Source organism: Sylvia atricapilla, chromosome 6 (genome assembly GCF_009819655.1).
Source record: "Sylvia atricapilla isolate bSylAtr1 chromosome 6, bSylAtr1.pri, whole genome shotgun sequence".
Taxonomy (NCBI): domain Eukaryota; kingdom Metazoa; phylum Chordata; class Aves; order Passeriformes; family Sylviidae; genus Sylvia; species Sylvia atricapilla.
In genome coordinates this window covers 33,395,429-33,418,436 of record NC_089145.1, presented here as the reverse complement: position 1 = coordinate 33,418,436, position 23,008 = coordinate 33,395,429, and the positions used below count along the sequence as shown (strand labels likewise).

General features: G+C 34.9%; 1 protein-coding gene across 1 annotated transcript in view; it reads right to left on the bottom strand.

Moving 5' to 3' along the window:
- Positions 1 to 23,008, bottom strand: part of DPH6 (diphthamine biosynthesis 6) — a 195,876-nt gene that overhangs the window by 53,402 nt on the left and 119,466 nt on the right. The window contains exon 13 of the mRNA XM_066321445.1: positions 9,036 to 9,278. Within this exon, the coding sequence (XP_066177542.1) occupies positions 9,036 to 9,278 (243 nt within the window). The remainder of the gene's footprint in view (positions 1 to 9,035; positions 9,279 to 23,008) is intronic.

Below are 23,008 nucleotides of genomic sequence, written 5' to 3'. Positions count from 1 at the left end.
AAGACAAATTAAAATGCCCTCCCTGGAAAAGACCAAGACTTAGTATTGACTATTCCAACTACTTGTTGGAAGCAGTAACTTGGAAGGGATGTTTGTGGTTTGAAAGAGATTAACCTACTACAGCTTTAGGAAGGACGAGTTAATAAGACTTTATGTAGGTTGAGGTGGTAATATGGCTCTTCTTTCAGTCTTGATCAACAGGACTACCTCATCCAAAGGAGAACAAAAAAACTTTGAAGGTGATGAAACCTTCAAATTCTATCCTTCGTTGTGGGAATTTAAAGCATCCTACATATAATTTGGGCTATGGTTTAATAGAGAAGTTTTCTGAGTGAAAGTTGGACCTTGATCACTTTTCAACTAAAATGGCATTCACCCCTCTATAATGAGACAGTGACAACAGGTACTTGCTTCAGGGATGAAACTGTTAATGGCTTTCACAGTCATCACACATGAGACTTGTGACCAGAGGTCCTGGCCTAAGCGCACAGTGGATGCATATATGCACTCTCGCTTAGCACAAAAGTGACAGGCTCAAAACAGAATTAATGTTTTCAGCAAAGGAGATGAAGAATCACTCAAAACCAGTCTTATAAGGGAACTGCTGCAGGGGAAGATCAGTCAGCCTGGATGAACTAGGCTGTTTACCACCCTGAATAACTTGACATGCATTTCTTCACTCTGTCTACCTGAAAAATAACATTCAAATGCATGGATATATCACCTGTAAATGACAAATAAGCTAGTGTAAATCAGTTCATGGAAAATCACAGAGTTAGGCTGACTTACACCAGTTGAGGATTTGACTATATCTGTAGATATCTCCACAAATGATCACAGAATAAATGCTCTCCTTTCTTATTTTCTACTGTTCATATTTTTTGTATATATTCTACAAGTTAAATTTATGCATAATCTTTAGACTATTATGCAATTATATGATTTCTATACACATATATTCCATTTCCAAAAATGGCTTTAGATAAAGTCATGTTCTTCTAGTTGACTGTACTCATTTTTAAACATTATTAAGGCTCTGCTATTGTTACAAATAGAATATCGTAATCTTCTTTTAAGAAGAAGTTTAAGTGGCAAACCTTTCACCTCCCGTTCTTGTCCAGTGTCTAATGGCAAACTATTTCCAAGGACCTCTGGATTTCCACTATCTGCATTTGACCTGTGTTAAATATTCTCATTACAGTTGCTTCAAATGACTAGAAAAGCTTTGCCCAATCTGAATGCAGGGAAAATGAAATACATTAAGCATGAGATGAAAGACACACTAGCACTGCGCAATTTAATGTACTGTGTTCTGAACGTGGGCCATAAAAGAAACCTGGGTTTATACATCAAACTGTGGAACATTCAAAATAGCATCTAGTAGCAAAACAGATGTTATAAACCTGATGTGACAAAAAAGGGGAAACATAAACATGCATATTCTTCCTATTTTTGAATTTTTGATAAGGCATAGGTACTGGCTCTCATCAATAGTTTTCAAAAATTTTTATTTTTCTTCTGGTGATATCACAAATTATATTAATTAACCTATGTGAAATTTTACTGCAATGTAAATGTAGTAATGTTCTGTCATTTTACCTTTATAATACTTATTTACTTCTACTACAAATATTTTGAATATTTTGTTCAAGAAACTGGTAAAAGCAGATGAATTAAATTAATATTACCGACAGTATTATCTATAGGACACAAAATTTACAACACTTTTTGGAAATCTAATAATTGCATTAAGTAAAGATAATAACCATTATATATAATATATTAGACAAAAAAGTGTACCTGAGTATTTACTGGCTTAGAAACATCTGTTCAGGATGGTGAAAAAAAAATATGTATCTTCTCACAGAAATCTGTGAAGTTTTTTTAGTATTCCATCTTAAGTTTTATAGTCATTTTCTCTATAGGTAAAACAGGATCTTAAACCTTTGTCCAATCCTTTGCAGCAAGAAAAATCTTCAACTTCCACTATTTGAGCATAAGCTACTTCTGTTGTACTTAGGATAAAATGTTAGAGAATGCATGAATTTTATTTAAATTCATGACAGTCTGTATATTTCAAATAGCACAGGAATGTCTGAACAACTCACAGACTGCTGTTACAGATGCATGATGCCATTCTAAATGACTGCCATGAAAACATACTAATTACTCCAGGAAACAACTGCATGTAGCTAGACAGATTCTTATTCAAGATTTAACTTGTTTATAACTTGGGACCTGTACATTATTTGTAAGGCAAAGTGGAAAGATACAGGAAAGCACCAATGGTATTTACAAGAGTGTCAAAGAAGGTACGATGCAGGGGCTCCCTGGAAGGGGCCCAGTGCCCTAGATGACTGCTCTTAGATATCTTTAAAAAAAAAACCTTAGTTTGGGTGTACTTTCATCTTTTGACATCTAAACAGTTTTTAAATCTGGTCCAAAAGGTTTTAATTTAAATTTTTAAATTTGGCACCAAGTTACCCGAGTGCTGAAATAAGTGTGGAACCCATTCACAATATATATCAGATAAAACACTGTGAATCTTTTTTCCATCACTTCTGCATTACACACTATTAAGACACACATTGTCAACAACCTGACTGGCATTCCTGACAGAATGAAAGTCAACTGCAGCACTCTTTGCTGGATTTGAAACAATCATGGGATCACAGCCATTCATCCTGAATTTTTACCATAAAAAAAGAAGAAAGCTTCTATCAAAAGAAGATGGGCTGGTGAACTTTTAAAGTTTGCAGTATGTTTGCTCAGAAAATTATTGGTGGGAGAGTACCGGACAACTAATATTCAAATGTGAGTAGTGTTATGAAAATAAAAAGATACATTTTTTTTTATGCCACATGAAGTATTCCACCAAGGAGATTTTTCATTACTGAGGATGGAAAATACATTGGCAGCTGCCTATTATAAGAATTTGGAGGGGAACTGACCTATGATATCAGAACTTAAGAAAAAAATACTATGTATAAAATGACTTGCTTAAGAAAAAAAGATAGAAATACCTTTGTGCTATTAATCCATGTTGATATCACATTAAATATTACCCTTCTATGTAACTCTGTCCTCTAATCTTAAAAACATATATTGTTTTCACTGTCTCAAAATATCCCTTCACCAATATTTTGGGTTCACTTACAAACGCAACCAATTCTAAACTTTCTGTTTCTAACAAAATATGGTGTACTAAACACACTAAAGTATTTCCCTATAATTTTTTCTTTTTAACAAAAAAATAGAGATAACATTTCAGAGAGTTCTGGAAAATCTGCCTCCAAGTTTTCTATGTATTTCATCCAACAAAATAATTGAAACTAATTTTTAGCACTCAGACATTTTTATAAACAAATTTATTTCAAAAGCAGCAAATGGCCTCAATTTTTTTCTGCTAGGAAGTTAATGTGCTCTCATGTCACAGAAATAATTAATTTATAGTACTTTTCCATTGACTATACAGTTGAATAGCAACAGTCTAAATAAGTATTTATTACACAGTTTATCAGAAATTATACATTTTATTAACTTAGCTATACCAAGTGTTGCTGGGGACTAGCAAGATATAAAAAGAGGAAAACCAAGCAGTTAAGCAAGCTGGAATGCCTGAAATCTTGAGACAGCACAGCACATTTCTTCTTTGTATTGGTTAGGATAACAAAAGAAAGCAAAAACAAGCATTCAGAGGTAGAAAAAAAGTGTAATCATGACCTTGCCCACCTCAGCTAGCCCAGGGGAATCTGTTTTATAGGCAGAAGTACAATCCACCACTTGAAACATTCTAACAAAATACTGCATGGATCTCTCTGTGTGGAAAGCCCATGAGTAGGGGAAGAAGAAGTTAGGGTGTAGACTCAGCTCCCGACTAAATATATTGGGAGTACTGTCTAAATGATACAACTCAAGCCCTACTGAATAAAGTGCATTCATAAAGTAAATTAATAAAATTTTGCAGGCACAGTCACTGTTATATCATTATACAATAATTATTTGGAATATTTCCATCTATCAATAATGCCATCTGTCCTACCCAATACAAATGGACTACAACCCATCTGGCTTATTTTTTTCTATTGATTACTCTGCTGAATGAGTTAGCAAAACCGCTTATAAAATCATCATATTACATGACACTGTCATTAAAAGATGTGAAGTAAAGAAAAACACAAGATGAGACTTAATTGGAAGACTGTCAGTTCTTCTTCCAGAAAGTTTTAGCAATGCTATAAGCTTAATTTTTTTTTTTTTTTGGCTACTTAAAAAAAAGCACCAAGAAGACAAAAAGCCCCTAAATGGTAACTACTGGATTAGACCTAAATTGTTCCAGCACACAACTGCTAATAGGTATGCTGGAGAAGGTCCCTCAATTTATCTCCTCGAGAATATTGAAATGTCCCTAGATATGCCTGGCAATCACAAAGAAACTGTGGAAGGAATGTAACTTAATAATAGGGTAGAAGAAAGCTGATGATGGCTGGCACTTGTATTTGTTAATTCCAAGAAGTCTTCCTAGGTTTTGGGTTTGATTATTTGTTTGCATAATTGTCTTTATGCTATTTTTGCAGCCTCTGGTTGGTTGTTTTTTTGTTTGTTTGTTTGTGGTTTTTTTGTTTTGTTTTGGTTTTTTTTAATTTTATTTTATTTTATTTTTTATTTTTGATTTTAACCACTGTTTCCTTAACTATATCTGAATTTCTCCAGAAAAAAAAAAAAGGCAGTTTTATGCACTACAGAATTAAATGCTACTTTCAGCTCCTTCTTGATTTTTGCAATACCTTTTTAGTTTTAACAAAGGAAATCTCTCTTATGTACATTCAAAATGTCAATCCAAAGATCCTTAGCCCAGTGATTTAGGTGATGTTCTGTTCTTTTGAGTGAACCCTTGGTGAGGCTGCTTTCTTATCCTTCCCTCTCCACTTGTAATTTTCCTTTCTACTACAACCTTACATGCCTGCACCAGATTTCTGTTTCTTCTGTCACCCGAATGGCTCTTCCTATGATGCTGTGAGTCAAAGGGATATATAGAGGAAAAAAGAGAGAATAACAGGGGCTGGATTCCAGCTCTAGGGACACAGCCCTTGATAACTGTGGGTAACTGGAGGTCAGGGAGGCTCAGGGCGTTATACTGTAGGGTTTAGGCTGCAGGAGTGATGCTTGGAGCACAGATACTGAGCTGCCATAAGGAGTGAGGGATGACAGGAGTAGAAAGGAGTTGTCTAAGAAGGAAGGAATGATGCTTGAATAAGGATGGGACCAGAGGCTGGGTGACTGAAACAATTTAGAAGTTGCTAGGGGGCCCAGCCTGCTTACTGCTACTCTTTGCTCCCCCTCTTACAGTCCCCTCCCATCCTTCTAGAACCACTTCTCTGTTAATAAGATATGAAATATTTCCTCTGGAAAAAAAATAGATTACTCTGAAATACACTTTTTTTATAATTTATCTAAATTTTAAGAAATATTTATATTTATTTAAATATAACTGATCTTTCTCTTTGTAACTCAAAAGGTTCCTAAAAGACAATTGTCACTGGCAATATACAAGAAGTCTGCTAAATTCCATCTAATTGTGTCTGACCCTGTGGCTTTATCTCAAATGAAGCTTTGAGCAACTGCATGTCCACATCCAGCTCTTAGAAGTAAATCTTTTGTGCTATATAAACATATCCAGAAAACAATTCTCATACTTCTCTTTTTATTATGTGCTGTTAGGTCAAATTTATTGGTGTCCTAAACAAATTATATAATCCTTTTTCTGCTGTACTTACTACTGCCATCAAACATGAAGAAGGATTCAGGGGAAGTTGCAGAACCAGATTATTTATGTAGAAGATGATCATCAGGTATCACCACATGACAGAATGCTAAATTTCTCATGCTCTAAAGAAAAACACCTTTGGCAGTTCTGATGCATATGATTTAGTCACCATTTTAAATACAATTATCTTAATATACCATTGCTTTGTTAATAAATCTAGAACATTCATCGAACAGAAATACAGTCTAAATCCCATCTATAAAGCATAATTAATTCTATGTTTTATGATGTATAGCTTACAAAAAGTGAGTCCTTAGCTGAACTGTTTTATTTGCACAAACAAACTCCTTTTTTCATGGATGACAGAAGGAGAACAATTTCAACTGAGAAACCATTTCTTATTAAGTAATCTGTAAATTGTTACTGGTTCAGGCCTTTGGCCATTGCTTAAAATAAAGAATATAAAATACTTTTGGTCTGGCAAATTTTAGTTTACTTGGTGAAAACAGATCATTATGTCGTGTCATGGTATTCAACAGAACTCTGTAGTAGCACTGGGATACCAAAACCTGAACAAAACCACACTGGTAAGGAATATGCCTTCAGAGTAAGGCTACCACATTCTGTCTTCCACAGAGAAAGGCTGTATCTTGTTGGAGTCCAGAGCATTCCTCTGGATGCCCTGGAAGGTCACAGACCTTGGTAGAGAGGACTGGGACCCGAACAAGAGGGTTTGAATCCTGGCCAGGGGGGTGTGGAGCCAGTCCAGGGGGCTGCCTGGCACAGAGCCCAGGAGGACACAGGCTTTGATCTCAGTTCGTGGAAAAAGGCTTCTAACACTGAGAGAAGCATTACAGGCCACAAAGGTGTGACAGTAGTGTAGTGTATCACCAGGTGGAAAATTTTGTAGTTTTGGATTTTAGAATATAGGTACAGGGGGGACAAGATGGAGGAATTAGGCTGGTCCCCTGGCTTCTTCTTCTTCTTCTCCCCTGGCCTCCATCTCCTGCTGCGACAATGGCACAAAGTAGTTTAAGGGGATTGGGTCAGAGTGGAGATGACCCTGTTAGTACAGGTGAGAGGTGTTGGCACATAACTGTAAATAAGACACAAGTAATTATCTCTATAAAGAGGCTGTGACCTCCCATCGGGAGGGGAGTTGTCCTGTGTCCGAGCAGCAGAACACCTCGGCTGGGCACAGAGAACATTGTAAGATAACAATTAATAAACAACGCGAGAAATCAAGAAAAACAAGATCTTGAAGACTCTCTTTCATTCTCGCATTTGGCTCAGAGCCTTCAGAGGCAAAAGACTCTCTTGAACCACCACCTGAATCTCGGGTGAGCAAAGAGAACCAAACCGGAGAATTGGCGTCCCTGGGTGGGCACTGCATGGGCACAGAAGAAGGAAAAAAAAAACCCTGTAGTATCGTACAGGATCTGGAAGGCTGCTCCAAAGTAAATCCAAAGTAAAAAACTTCATTAATTGTTTTCATGGATGCTATCGAATAACTGAGGAAGAAGTACAACTGAAGAAAAATTTATAATTTTTCAATACAAAATCTCTATTTTCATTAACAGGACAACTGTATTTTCAGGGCAGGGTAATTCCCCTCTCTAGTTCCTTGTAATAGAAATATTTGTAAGTATTTTTGCCTGCTTTACTTTGTACATAAACCCCTACTAATCAAAAAATATGCATATCCTGAGGAAAAAAATTAATTCCTCTATCTGAACCTCCTATTGACAAAATTATGGAAACAAGAACATGCAGTTGTAAATAACATCTCACTTCCATTTATATTTAGTTTTTTTCCCAAAGCATTTTTAGATGGTGTTGTGCCACATATTATCTAATTTTTTTTTCCTTCTGATACTGTCATTACTGATTTATGATCTGATAAACACAGCATAAGACTGATGAACATCCTACAGGATTGCCTGATTGCAGGATGTTTTTCTTAACAATTCCTAAAAACTGTCAGGCAGCTATCCCTTCTCAGAAGTACATGTAGGAAACAATCAATTTTTTAAGCTATGGCTTGAACAACCAAAAAGTGACATGGAACAGATATCAGTGATAGCTCAAAAGTAAGCAACTTCATCAGTGTTTTTCAGGTAGCTAAAAAAATATTGAAAAAATGAAGTACTGCCTAGTCATGTTAGTAAGTAGAGGAAACACAAGACTTGATAAAGAGTAGCTGGTATGCATAGCAACTTTGGAAGACATAAAAGACTGTATATGGATAAAGGATAATTTTCAAAGAACTGGCAAACACCACCAACCTGGTGGTGTTATATATACTGCAAATCAGAAAGCAGAGAGGGTTTGTGGTCATGATATGTTACTAACTGGTCACAGAACAAAAATGCGTATTTAATTAAAAAAAAAAAAAACAAATTCAATTAGGTTTCAATACTGGATCTGAATCTGGTTTTGGAGGAATAATAAATGCTATTTAGGAGTGGTTTTTTTAGTAAGTCAAGTGGACATGTATAATCATGTAAGTGAAGTCTATATCTTTATTCAGAAAGACACTCACCTAGTGCAGAGAACATAATTATTAGGCTATATTACTAAGCTATATTAAATTACACAGAATTATGCATTTGGTTTCTATACATTTTGGGAGAAGTTATGTTTTATTTACAAGATTTGTGGCCACTACCTTTTAATGCTGCCTGGGTGTTCCATGGCCATTTTAAGTAAAGGAGCACATGCAAATCAGGAATTATTATAGCATCATTATAAATCACTGTGCAAATTATTATGCTGTTAATCAAGGGTAAACCAATAGACAGGCATTTTCAGATGTAGTCTTAGAGGTTCAGCTGAATATAAAGCAACAACGAGCAGTACTCAGTTATCATAACAATATTGTTTGTAAGCAAGTGGGGAAAAATCCTAAACAGAACAACTGACAAGAAGTTGAAGGAAAATGCCCATTTCTCATTATGCAAAAATATATGGACAGAAGTAATTCAAACGAGGAATTGCTCACATTTTTTTAGAGAAATTGACTGTTCTTTAAGAGTTCTTTAACACAATGCTTTGGGGTATTCTGATAAAGTTAGTGGCGAATATAACTTTCTATTAAGCAGTTCTCTTTCTCAATTGTGCACAACCACTTACAAGTGAGAACATAACAGCTCAAGCAAACCTTTACTTGAACCCTTCTGAAATACACTGCGAAAATTCCGATATTATTGCAACACTTAGAGAGGGAAAAAAGACAACCCAGAAAGAAGAAAATTGATATGGTAGCTACCTTTCTGCATTCTCTTAACTTCTTCCGCCATACGGAGCGGGCAATAGGAATGCTCTTGCTGTCGGTCACATAGCAGCTGGCTGTGATGACGTGGTGGAGTGCAGTCTTCTGGCTCATGGCTTGAAGGACTCTCCCAACATGACGGAGGGAAAGGCCGGCCTCTGTGTGTATGCCACCACTAATAAGCTGCATCGTGCAAGGTACCAGAGCAATCTGCCCAGCACAGCAAAGAACATCACCAACCTAGGAGAGAATCAGATCAAGTACATATAAGACTTTGGGAGTTTACAGAAGACAAGGGAAGAACCTTTCCCTCTTCCAGCTAGTTTCTTTCAATAGTACTGCTGTTCTTTGCCATCATTTGTTACAAACAAAGCAAACATGCCAGTCTAAAGACAATGCATGGATGCATGTGTCTGCTCAAAAGAATAATCTGACGTGGACTGTTACAGTTGCTGGATCACACTGATGCCCAACATGGTTAAATATGCTCTTGTTTTCTTTTCCATTGAATGATGATGCACATCATCTTTGGTTCAATTATTTTTTTAATCTTCTATGTCTTAAGCTTTGTTTTATATAAAACCACATAAGAAAGTACATATCTGTAACATCTTTAGTAAACTAATTTAAAAATACTGTTTTTTTCTTTAGTAAACTAATTTAAAAATATATTAGCAGAAAACCTAAATAGCTGTGTATGAACAAAAAATGATTATATTCCACCAGAAGGTATAAGCAAATTGCAAATAAAATGCTGAAGATGCTACCTGAACAAAGAAATGGGTTACCTTTTGAAAATGGACTTTTATGGGTGGCCAGATTTACTACTGCAATGCAGTTACTTGGGGCTTATTTTCCAAAATCTTCCTGGCAACACTCTGAAGACCTACTTTTTTTTTTTTTTTTAATTTATTTTATTTTATTTATTTTTTTTAAACAGCAGCCAGCAAAGGAGACATTTATTCTTATTATTCAGACATCTCAAAGATTTTTTTTATAAAATCTCGATGTAAATATCAAAACCTTTCATCGTCTTATGCTGCACTTCTCCAGAATGTTGGTGCATTTCCTAATCAGTGAAACAGTAAATTTTATTCACTATCAAAAGAAAACTAAGTATAGAAGTGGGAAGTAAGGTGGGCGTAAGCAGCTTTGAAGTCAGCATAGGAAAATTTTGCTAGGAGTAAAGACAGAGAAAATGGACTGTGCAAGGAATCTTTCAGAAGAATTTTGCAGAACTTACTGTATAAACTGTAAAAAATCCTCAGAATTAAGAATAATTAAAAAAGAAATCTGTGTCCTAGAAGACATGGCAATCAAACCATGTGACAGACCCATATGCAACTCCAAATCTGTCCTCATAACTGTCTGTGTCTCACAAAAGACTCACACATGTAACTATTGGAAGAGTATCTTATACAATTTGGCATACAAGTTCTATGATTAGCAGCTGAAGAGGGGGAGGAGGCAGAGGAAACAATATATCAACTGACACACATCAACTATTTAAATGATTTAAAATACCTGAAATATTGTTTGATAATGTTATATATAATCCTGAATTTGGGAAAAATTATGAAAGCAATATTTTGGTTTACAGGAACAAATGGTTTTTCTTTTTTTTTTTTTTTGTAGCGCTATTTTAAAATATGTGCCACTGAACAAGGGAGTCCAGCCAGCTACCAAGTGGCATACTGACAAGATGAGAAACAAATTCAGAAAGATATGATTCAGAGGGGCACAGGTTTGTTTTTAAAGCAAACCATTCATTTTCACCTCTGCAAAGTGAAATCCATGCATTCATCAAAAATTCCAATGCAGGTAGTTTACACTTCTACCAAAAAAAAAAAAAAACCCCAAAAACCAACCACCACCACCACCAACAAAATCACACTGATGGTATTTCTTCCTTTTCTCCCCCCTGTTGAGCTGCTGGTTTTCCATGCATCACCCATGTTAATTATTAGGTAGACAGAAGAGCTGTTCAACCAGTTCACTTCCCCTATTCTTGAACAGATTGTTTGAGACATAATATGAATACTAATTAACGATAAAATATCTGTCAGTGTTTTTGAAATACAGACCAAGATAGCACTTTCTTAAAGTATCCTGGACAGTTCTGATACAATTAGCCCCACTGGTCATAGGCAAGGTCATAAAAAAATCTCAGAAGGATTTGAGCAAAATTGGCACCACTTTTGGCTGAGATTCAGTGGGAATTTTGCGGAGTTTTTTAAAAATCAATTGAAAAAAATCCCTCTGTTCCTAACATACTTGTTTGTATCTTAAGATGCAATTAATAGAAAAACAATGTTCCCAACAAGCCACCATGTTATGGAAGGGTGGATACAAGGGGAAAAGAGGAGAAAAGGATAAAAAAAATGGCCACAGATTTGCACCAACTGTATTTCAGGGGGACATAATTTAGAATATGAGAAGGAGGAGGAGCATCGCTCTTCTCTTTCCCAGTGACTCAGTCACAAAAAGCAAGCATAAATAATCAGCAAGGACAAAGCAGCAAACCAGTACAAACACTGTTTTAACAGATTTCAAGACATTGTCTCTGGAATGTTTGAAGTATTATACAGAAAATTGTTAGCAGAGTAAGAGGCATTTAAATCAGGGAAGTCGTCATACTATCTATTTCAGAGTACTGAAATCTTACAAGAGGAGCTGTCACAATGTATGGTGTCAGTACTTGTGTTGTGAAAGTGTTCTGCAAAACCCTGCTAGAACCTTGCAACAGTTTATCTTTTTGGAGCATTTAGGAGGATAACAGAAGATCTTTCAGGGTATAGATTCACAGTGTATCCAGGCTGGCGGACTTGCATTATACAGGAAACTCAGCAAAGAAACAAAACTACAATATAAAGGATCTATATTGATCCTTAAAGGATCCAGATGTATACAGTAGATGTCTCATTAGTGATTTGATATTCACTGCAGACCATACCTATATTTCCAGCACTAAAATTTAAATAGAGACTTGATCCAAAGACAACCATAAAAACTCAAGCTTCATACTGCTGATATGCTTACTTGCACACATTTATTTCCAATATTTTTTCACAGCAGTAGGCAGGTTATAAATGGGGCCTCATGTGATTCCATATTTCTTCTCTTTTTATTTTCATTTGTATCATTGCAAGTTAAATGAGAGATGAGACCTTGTAAGTTAACAAATTAATTTAGCAGCTGTTCTGCTCAGTCAGCACAACTGTAAATAATCAGGGGAGGTCTGTGGACAATCAGAACCTCAGAGGACGCAATGCATGCCCTCATAGATAGAAAGCTAAGAGATTATTTGACAATTACTACTTTTCACAGTGTAGCTGTTTTGCAGGGATAATTCAGACCTAGGGCACAGCTTATACCAATGGAAATCTGTACAGTAGCTTTTTTTTTTTTTTTTCCTAAGGTGCTTTCATTTATCAGGAATAAATGAAAAGAAGGAAAGCATCTACCGTATCATGGAAAGGAACAGTCAGAAGAACTGACTGGGCACCTCTTTTACTATCCCATGAAATAGTTTTTAACAGTATTCTAAGTTACCAAAAGGACACAACGTATCTCCAAAATATATATATGTATCATGAAAAGAAACACGGAGAAAACCAGACCTAATTGACTGAGGTCTAACTTAAGCTGCTAATTAGAAAGAAAAAGTTGCAATTATTGTTGCCTAGGAAGAAAAAAAAAAAGTAATATGATATCTATGAATTGTTTTTTTTATTAAAGGCCAAGAGCAACTATAGAAAGTTTATGAAACTGTTCCTGCTGGCATCATTAAAGCTTGCTAGTGATTAACTGACAATACAAAACTTGCTGGAAACTTCTAACAGAGGGATCTCGAACATTCACCCACAGATACTGTGGCAAATGCTAATAGTTAAATCACAAATGCACGTTTCTTGGAAGGAAGGAGTCAATATGCAATCAGTCAAATCTTTGTTATGAATGCAGTTTGGTGTCTGAGTGACTGCTGCCCTTTAGCAGGTCAGGGTGCACAAAAGGTTCAGCGACCCCCTGACCTAACAGTGACACAACCCACCATTAGGCTCAGTCAATGTAAATAAGCAGAACTGACAACACACTAATAGGCTGCCTCTGGTCAGCCACGGGTACCTCTGACCTTAATGAAGACCTAAATCAATTAATACTCCAGGCAATAAAGACCTCTGGCTGATTAAGTTAGATAGAAATAATCTTTCCTAACGGGATTAAAGCTGCAAGGTGGTGAACTTTGTATTCAATATATGATAATCCTTTCTTCCTAGAGCCCTCTTGTTTTAGATAATGATGGCAAAATTGCTTTTTGCAATGTGACATCTTTAATTCAACTGACTAGTACGAATAAACTTTTTAAAGGCATTGTTTAGACAACAGTAATTGAAAAGCTTGAAGTTTGCACTATGAAAACAAATTGTATCTGACTAACATGATTCTAATACACTCAACCTTCAATATAATTCATGGGTTTTTTTAACTGTTACAAATTTATAGTCTGAAAATCTCAGGAATGAGCTCATAACACATAGTTGAGTTTCATATAGGCTTTCTTCTGAGCAAAAATGTGCAGTTATTAGTAGCTAAAGGATGAAGGATATATTCATAGATATTCCTAAATATTTTTACTATTAATAATATTAATTTATTACCTTTGAACAAAAATTTTTATATTTTCCAGATTCCCCATATAGCTTAGTGGAATGTTTGCAGATCATACTCAAAACTTCAGAACCTCCCTCTGTATAATTTTTTTTCATCATTAGGTCAAAAAAACCCCAATAGCAATTAATCAATAGCATATTATGGCTATTTTATTGAACTAGCAGTAATATTCCCACAGTTTTAAAGGTTTTATAAATCAGTTTTCAGATGCTTTTAGTCCATTTTGATAGTTCTCATTTTGGGATAAATATTTCAATGTATATCTGATCATCTAAGCTACAAGACTGCAAAACTCTCACCATTTTGTATTGTTCTTCACTATTAAAATTTATTTTATCAATGTGTGTTTTAGATTTTTCTCTTTGCATTTAAATACCTGAGGGTTGAAAATTCATGGGACATTCTTTTTTTTAACAAAAAGTGAAAATGTACTGCAATTTCATGAATGCTAACCTAGGTTAGTTTAGGAAAATTAAGATACATCATCCCACAGACATATTTGACACTGAACCCAGTGTCATAACGCTATCAACACACCTAAAACTTTTGTGCATTTCTTAATTTAAATTATACCAAGGAGAAGTATCATGTCACACAGTGTACAAACACTGAGCAGCACAGAACCTGACAGTTCTTTAAACTGAACAGTGCATCTGAAGAATCCCCAATACTGTTATGAATACTAAACCAACATAATGAGTATTTCCTAATCATACTCTATACTTCCCAATAGTAAACACTTCTGCAATCCTCTAAAAATCAAATACCTTAAAACGAGTCTTTGAGGTTTACAGCAGTCAATCTCATCCAATACTTTCCTGGAGGTCTATAGCGCCTTAAAGTATAACAAAACGCTGAATGTACGGACTTGAGAGGGGTGCTCAGGTCAAAAATTTAAGAGAAGGTAAGATCAAAATTTTAGCTTGAAACTAATCCTTTAAAAAACATTTTATCACAGAAAATTGTAATAGTTATGTACATATTTTTGGCAGTGTGTTGGTTATTTTTAAATCTTGATCAATGTCAAATCAATTCTGTTCTGCTCTACAACTGACAGAAATAAAACCTCCACACTCCTGATTTACAGAAGACAAAGATTCAAAACCTGAAATTTTCACAAAGAAAACCCAACTCAAAGACTGTCATTCATATTTCAAGGGAGTATTAGACCAAAATCAAAAATAAATGCAGCTTTTAAAGTTGGAACCTGTAGTTATAAACATCTTAGAAAGATTCCAATAAAGTGGGTGAAAAAGGCTTGCCATCTAATATACCCATGTGGGCATGACAGACAGCTAGTCTGAAATCTTCTCCACTAGTCCTGTTTTACTCAACTTGGAATCTCCAATAGACAGAGAGAGGAAATGAGCAAAATTGAGGTAAAAATAATCTTTACTTAATTCGCATATTTTGGCCCATGTGCTGTATTAATGTCCAGGGTACATACTGTTCCTTCAAGGAAAATTACAGTAGACAGCTCAAAGACTTAATTACCATAGAGGATATATTGTTCTCCACATTCTGAAGGGTGCTTTTTCCTAAATATAAAAAGAGCAGTCACCCTATTTTGAAATGAGCAAGCTAACAAGAGTATTAATCTTTGATGCATTTCTTCCTTGGGACAGTGGAATTCTAGTCTTCATGACTATTAATCTGCCACCTTGTACAAAGCCTACCATTCCTCTCAAGCTTTTGAAAAAATCACAAGTTCTCACACAACCACATTAGCAAATCTGCCAACTGTGAAAAATTGCAGAACACTTAGCTTTATGAACATACCTTATCTAAAAGATGGAGTAAAACCTCCAAACTGATTAACACTTCCTCATTTACTATTCATGTCACTTCAAATAAAGATGCCAAACAAAATAATTTTTTTAAAAATGTACTCAGATGAGTCTATTCCTAACAATTTGGGTTGGGATTGGGAATGAGACACTTAAATTGGTATTTACTAGAAAAAACCAAAGGCCTTGTGAGGGTCCAGAAAAACAAGCTAGAAAAGACTGGTATCCAACAGTGTAAACTGAGAGAAATGACTCAACGTGGACATGAACTCCTGAGCAATGGATACCACATTTTTGGAAAATGCATGTTATGTCCACAGGTGATTGTGGTTTTTAGTGAATCATATATGCAGAAATAAGGGAGGATAATGTTTATAGTTCATATGGATGCTTAAAATATATGATAAGGAATATCTGGAAATTATTTTAAACTCTCCTAATTATAAATGCTGTTAACTAGCTGACAGTATGTAAGGAGAGAGTAATGAAAATGCCAATGTAACTGAAGTGAGGTGCCGTAGGGATTGGTATTAGGCTTGATTTTGTTTAACATCTTCATTAAGTCAGTGAAAGAAGGGATTAACAGCATGATAATGAAACCCACAGAGGATACTGAATTGGAATGTGCACCAGTAGAAATAATAAAAATGGACACAGATCGGTTTGAAATAAAGGCAGCAAATACGAAAATGAGACAGCTTAGGAAAAATGAAAACTCATGCCAGAACATATGGCAAAAATATTTTGAAATACAGATATTCAGAACAAGGGAGAAAACTTGACTGAAGAACTGCTGAACAGTTTATATTAAAACATAACTCCTCTTTACTCGAAGCGCATTCAGTATGGGACAAAAGAAGATGCAGTCTCTGTTCCCACAACACTGGTTTAATCATAGAGTAAAATTTGTTAATATTCCCCAAACTGGTATAATAATCTTTACAAAAAGTATTATATGATTTCAAAGTGAAGTCTGTAAAAGGTGATATCAAAGCTTCCGATGATTCTTCAGAGCCAAGTCTTTTTTCCATGAGTTTTTAGGTTTATTCATTAACACTGTTTTTCAGTTTGCAGCTCAGCATAGCAGCATTCAAATTATGATAAGCATCTTAATCTGCCAAGGTAGAGATGTAAAAATTAACCCCACCCTGGTTTTACCCTCCTCTGTTAAGTGGAAAATATCTACAACTTGCATGATGTTACCTAAGCATTTATTTGGGGTTCCCACACAGTTCATTTATGGTTTTAGTCTTTAATCCTAAATTTATTTTCATAACAAAATCTTTATAAAATATCACCAGAGAAAGATACAGCTGGCATGTTCACAAGATAATCCTCCCTCCTTGATTTCTACATTTTTCTCTACAATTTCTCTACAGCTGTAGGGAACTGGGTAGCACATAAGGGAGAGAGTCATAGGGTAACTGTATCCATACACACTATCTAAAGGAAGATAAAGACAAAAGATTAAGTGATGTGATTTCCTTTGCTACATATATGTGTTTATATTACAGACCTTGTCTCCTGCTTTTATCCTTAAACATACAATTTACTTAGAAAGGAATCTCATGATTGCCTTCTCACATTAACTGAAGCTTCTACTGACAATTCCTACTTACAGTAAGCTAAATCACCAGTTCAACTATCACTGCAGTGATAAAGCAGTCCAAGAAAGCACAGTAGAAATTTCTAGATTTAAGTTTCTATTAACAGTGAGGGTGCTACTGCTTAAGGATGCAGCATTGTTGTGGAATTCAGCGTTCAAGGAGAATCAAGACTGCAGTCATAAAATCCTATAAAGAGTGAGTTGTTTTTTTCCCTTTCCTACCTGTCTGCAATCCTTATTCATGCCAACTGTCAAATAGTTTAATGTGATTATAAACAGAAGAGGGACAGATAGGCAGAGAAAATACTCTGTACTGAAAAGTGAAAGCTGTTCATCACACGACAGTAATTCACAGTGTATGAAACACATTAACACCGTGACATTCTATTCTTACAGAAAAGATTTTGTTCCCAGCCTTCAGTTGGCTTGATATTCTTACTTGAAATATGCTGTTCACTATTGTCACTGGCTACTTTAGGAAGGCTGGTGATAACTGGGAGATGAGAAAGAGGCAGTTGCATGAAACCGAGGACCAGTTAACCAAAAACAAGTTAACTGCAACTATAGTAAGCTAAAAGTAATAGGACTTAGTACTTATTCTAGCCATATAGTGTGGGGGTTTTTTGTTTGTTTGTTTTAGTGGGTTTTTTTTGCTTTTACCCAGCTCTATGTATACCTACCTACATGGATTTTACTTACATCTATACCGAAGCAATAACCAACACTAAAGCAGCTTAATGTATGACAAAGATTATTTAGTGCAGAAGTCCAATTTATAATATGTATTACCACCATTTCCCAGTGGAAATGAAAGACTTGTTTGTGCAGCTAGATTTACCTGTACAATACACACAACAATAATGCATATAAAATATAACCTACATGACATACAGTATTTATCACAATCCTCTGCTTATTTATTCATATTTCAGTGATAATACTTCCTTTAATAGCAAATATGTTTCTTTAGGGATGCATCTTACAACGCAAATTTCCAAGTTCTGATTATACTTACAGAAACTGAAACTTTCAATAAAGATCTACATATATACTTCATATTGTTGGCCAGACTAATGTCATACTATCTTTTCTGAATCATCAATTAATACAAACTTGACAAATAAATGAGTTAAGGTGTTAGGTACTCCATGGTATCAACTGCAAAATCCTGCTAAATCCAGCAGTACAGCAAGAGACCATGGCTAAAATTCTGTGTTCTGGGCAGTAAGATATGACCTGATCCATAGATTTAAAGAATTTGTAATTCCACAGTGATGATGAATAACACTTTCTCATGTAATCTGAATTACAATGTTTATGAAGTGCAATTCAAGAAACAAAATGCATGAGGAAAGTAATGCCTTTGTTACATGCATGCTATTAACTATTCTAAAACCTAAAAATTCCTAACAAATTAAAATAAAACCTTGAAATTAGTGAAACACAACAACCTCAGAAATACACTAAATACACTACTTCATACACATTTTCAAAACGTTTATTTCTTGTATGCTTAAATACTGACTTTTTATCAGAACTGCAGTGTGGACAACACCCTTATATCAAGTAATATTAAATTCTCACCATGCAATGAGGCAGAGTATACTATGGAGCTTTCACTGGGCAGATATTCACTTAAATTGGCACCACTTCAAGAAAAGAACTTACCTACTGATGAAGTGGTGACTTGCATTTAAAAATTAAATTTCTGTAACAAATTGTATTTTAATTCTGTCCCATAATTAGACTATAGCTGTATTATAATTATATTCTATATAGTAATACATATTCATCTGGGTATGGAGTAACTATCTTACATTATACATTTTCTAATTTTTGATGAGATAGTTTTTGGTTTTGTGTACATTCAACTTTTTCCTTTTAATTTTCATAGAGTTTTCCAAGTGGTTTAAAAGGATAAAAGTTGAAAACCAAAAGTTGCACCATATTGACGGTATATCAGCAAGTAAAAAATTACTAATAAAATATGTTCTTCATGTTGCGCCATTCAAGCTGCAACCATGTTTCTGTTCATCTTATATCACTAAGTGATGTCAAGAACCAGTGCCTGCAAATTTACTTAGCCCTTTTTAAAATGTGCTTAGCCCCTTTTTTTTGCATTATTAATAAAAGTAGTTGTTTTGCTAGCAAAAACTAATTGCAGAGTCAAGCCCTCTGATATAGAAAAATGCGTCAAAAGGCAAGTGTTGAAACTAAAAGGGGCTAAATAAGAGGAAGGGGAAGCAGACTGCAGCAAAGAATAATCCAGAAATTAGGTTAATCAGCTGCAATATTGCCAAGACCCAGGTTCAAAACCCTTCTTTAGTCTTTTGCCTGATAATGACAGTGCTGTTGTGACAATGGGCACTCCAGGAAGCACATATCTTAATACCTTCTACTGGAACTGTTCTAGTTTGTTTAAATAAATTCATGATTTTGAATAATACAGGATGGCATGATCCTGCCCTATGATGAAAAGTATTAGTTATGATGTGCAAAAGCTTTAAAATGAACATTAAATCAAAAATGGTACATGACTGATTAGGATTTCTACCTTGATAGTCTAACTTTATCCAAAAAGGAAATGACAAGCATTTCAAACTGCTATGAATTGGTCATTCTTACCTTATAGTTTTTGAAATGATAAACATTTAACACTATAAAAGACACTTAAGATAAGCCTTACACTACAGAACATTCAGTCAGATAATTCTGTATGAACAGAGTTTTTGTGACTTCAAAAAACACAAGATGACAAAATAAAAACCACGTTGGGGAGGGAGTTTTTTACCATATTTTTTAAAATAAAATAAAAATGCTTACACAAGCCTAATGTGAACATGAGATGGGATCAAGACATTATCTTGGATCTATAATGGTTAAAACTTCTGCACAGAAATGATGAATTAGAAACAATATCCATGACATTATTATCAGAAAAGCTTTCAACTTTTAATGTGAATTGTACAAATAACAAATAGAGTTTCATTTCAAAAAGAGGCTATATCAAAGTCTACAAATTAAGCCAACTACAGTTTAAATATCTAATATTGCTTTTTGAGCTAAGAGAAATTATAGGTGTGTTACTGAAAAAACATAACTTTGTATGACAGTGAAAATGTCTAGTATTTTTCTTCTCAGACCAACAGAATGCGGTTCTAATTACCAGCTAAACAGTGCACCATATTCAGAAAGTATGCAAAAGTGCCAAAGTTTTCAGTGATGGAAACAGTCTCATATAAATTTTACATTCTATTTATATGACATAAAGATTGAAGTTGGCTGATTTGAATATTCATCTACCAGTTTTAAGTTATGTTTTAGGATTTTGTGAAAACACAGGGTTTTGTTGTTAAAAAAGTTTGGCCTAAGTTCAATCAGCACAAATTATTTGTTACAAAGTCCAGTGACGTATAGTTAACACACAGCATCTTTCAGTGTGTGATTCCAGAGTTCACATTTGGCAGTGTAACTGCCCATAGCATTAGACTCCAAACCTCGGAGTCTCTGACATTCAGATCTCAATGAGTTAACTCATATAGCTCTCCAACAAAAAACAATCACATGTTTTTGCAGAAAAACTATTACATGCTGATAGTGAATAATTAAATGTTCAAACCAAAGAGAAATGAACTGTTTTGTGATGTACGTTTTGAACTTCTAATAGCTAGTCTGATTCTTCAAAAAAAACTGTGCTACAATCAGGAAGGGCACTAATGGGCAATGAAGAAGGGTATAAAAGAATAATGCCCCTAATATGAAGAAAGGTGGAGAAAAAGAGTTATTCCAACTGCTATTTTTATGTCTTGGTTTTAATGCTAACTCAATATCATGGATTTTTATGTGAAAGAATGTTTTTCATTGTATACCCTGGCCTTATAAGGTGATGTAATCCTTTGATTTTATGCAAACTTCAGTAAAAGCAAAAATTGCACCTTGCAGGACTAGGCTCTGTATGCAGAATGAGATAGTAGTGAAATTCAAATTAAATATGCTGTTTAAAACATCATTAGAGAACAATAAACCAGCTCAACACCTTCCCAACACAGGAAATTAAGAGTTAACCAGTATACCAAATTTATTTTTTTTTTTTAAGAAGGAATAAATCTGCTATAGGGAGCTGCTTTGATAGACCTTTGAAGGTCTTCAAAACTCTTGCTAATATGTTATTCTCTCAAAAATATTCCCACAATTCTGCTGTCTCCCATAATTCCTTGCCTCGAGATTCATCTGTCAACTTTGATGCATCTTTTAAAGTACCCCTCCAAGCCTAAAAACCATGACTACAGACCACAGAAGAGAACTCTTTGCTTTGAAACCATCTGATCAATCAGAAGATCATTTACCTGCAAGCATTATTTGGTGAAGCTAAAGCGGCACATCAACCAGCAGCATCTGAAGGCTGAGGCAGCAAAACGTCAACAACAAATTGTCATTGGCATTCCATTTATGAGCCTTCAAACAGCATCAGATCTTTTCCATGGGAAACCAGATCAGGTCAGACTGGAGCTGAATATTTCTTAACAAGCTAACCATCAAAAGAACTTACGTTTTGAATAAAAAGGCTATCATTTGTTGATTTGAATATCAAAGGGATCCACTGCAAACTCCCAGTCTAGAAAAACCTCCCTAAGCTACACCAGACAGGTGTTTAATAATCTATTATTAAGGCACTATTTTAGGTTACTCAGAATCATAAAAAATAGCTGTAACTGTGAAGCTGCAAATGGGACTGCACAAAGAAATGAATGCTATTAACATACTATTAACAATTCAAAAGAATGAGTTGACATACCAATCAAACTTGTTAATTGACTGTCAATGGCCTGTCCCTGAATATACAACATGACTGCATTATATATTTCAAATGCTGACAGGAAGACAGTTTCATTTGCATTAACTTCATAAACTGATCAACAACCAAACTGCCACATACATTTATAATGGGAAGCTGAATCATTTCAATATTCATGCAGCTCTGTAATTGTAAATTAGGTGCTGGCAAACAATACAATACTGTACATACTCTGAAATATCCTAAATTTCTCTGACCTACTTTCTTTTTTATTTTAAAAGAGCAATGAAAAAAAGTTGTCTCTTACGGGGACGATTATTACTTTAATTTATGGTTCATGCCTTAGGCGAAATTTGTTTGCAACCTAGTTTGCAACCATTGTTTTTAACTCTAGATGGATAACTGGTCCACGATCTATGAGGTACACAAGGTGATGTAAAATTTTTCTTGCTTTAGTTCTGTGAAGTGTAAATATCATTAAAATATAGAGTAAATCTGTAAAAAACCAAAATGAATGAAAATATGTACTATTTCCTTGCTATGACACAAAGCAGATGACAGCAGTGAAACCACTGAAACTTTCTAATTAGACACTGAAACATGTAATTTAAAGTGGAAAGTACTGTTCTTGCACATCCTTCCGTATGCCCCAGAATTTACTGCCCTCAGAGGTCCTGTCTGTATAAAGTATGTTTCCTAAAAATATCACATAATTACACCCATTCAGTTTCATTGGGACTGACAGTGATAGTAGCTGAAATGGCTGTGATAGTGCTGCCATTTTAGCCAAATGGTTAGTCAGACATACTCTGAACAAAGTCACAAATCATAGGAGTTGAGAGCAAAAGTGCTGGTGGAGCCTCCATACTTCTGCACATATTTATCCAGCAGCAATTACCAAGGGCTGATAATAGAAGGAAAATGACAAAAATAATTCCCAATAAAAGGCATAGGTGAACATCCTTAATTTTTTTCGTTAATATCTGATCCTGCAACACTTAATAGTTTGCACTTCAGCTTGCTGAAAAATACAGTTCTAGCTAAACTAACAGAGAAGCCTTCAAATGCTCTCATTAATGACTGTGTGCATGAATATCAATTTGTATGCCTT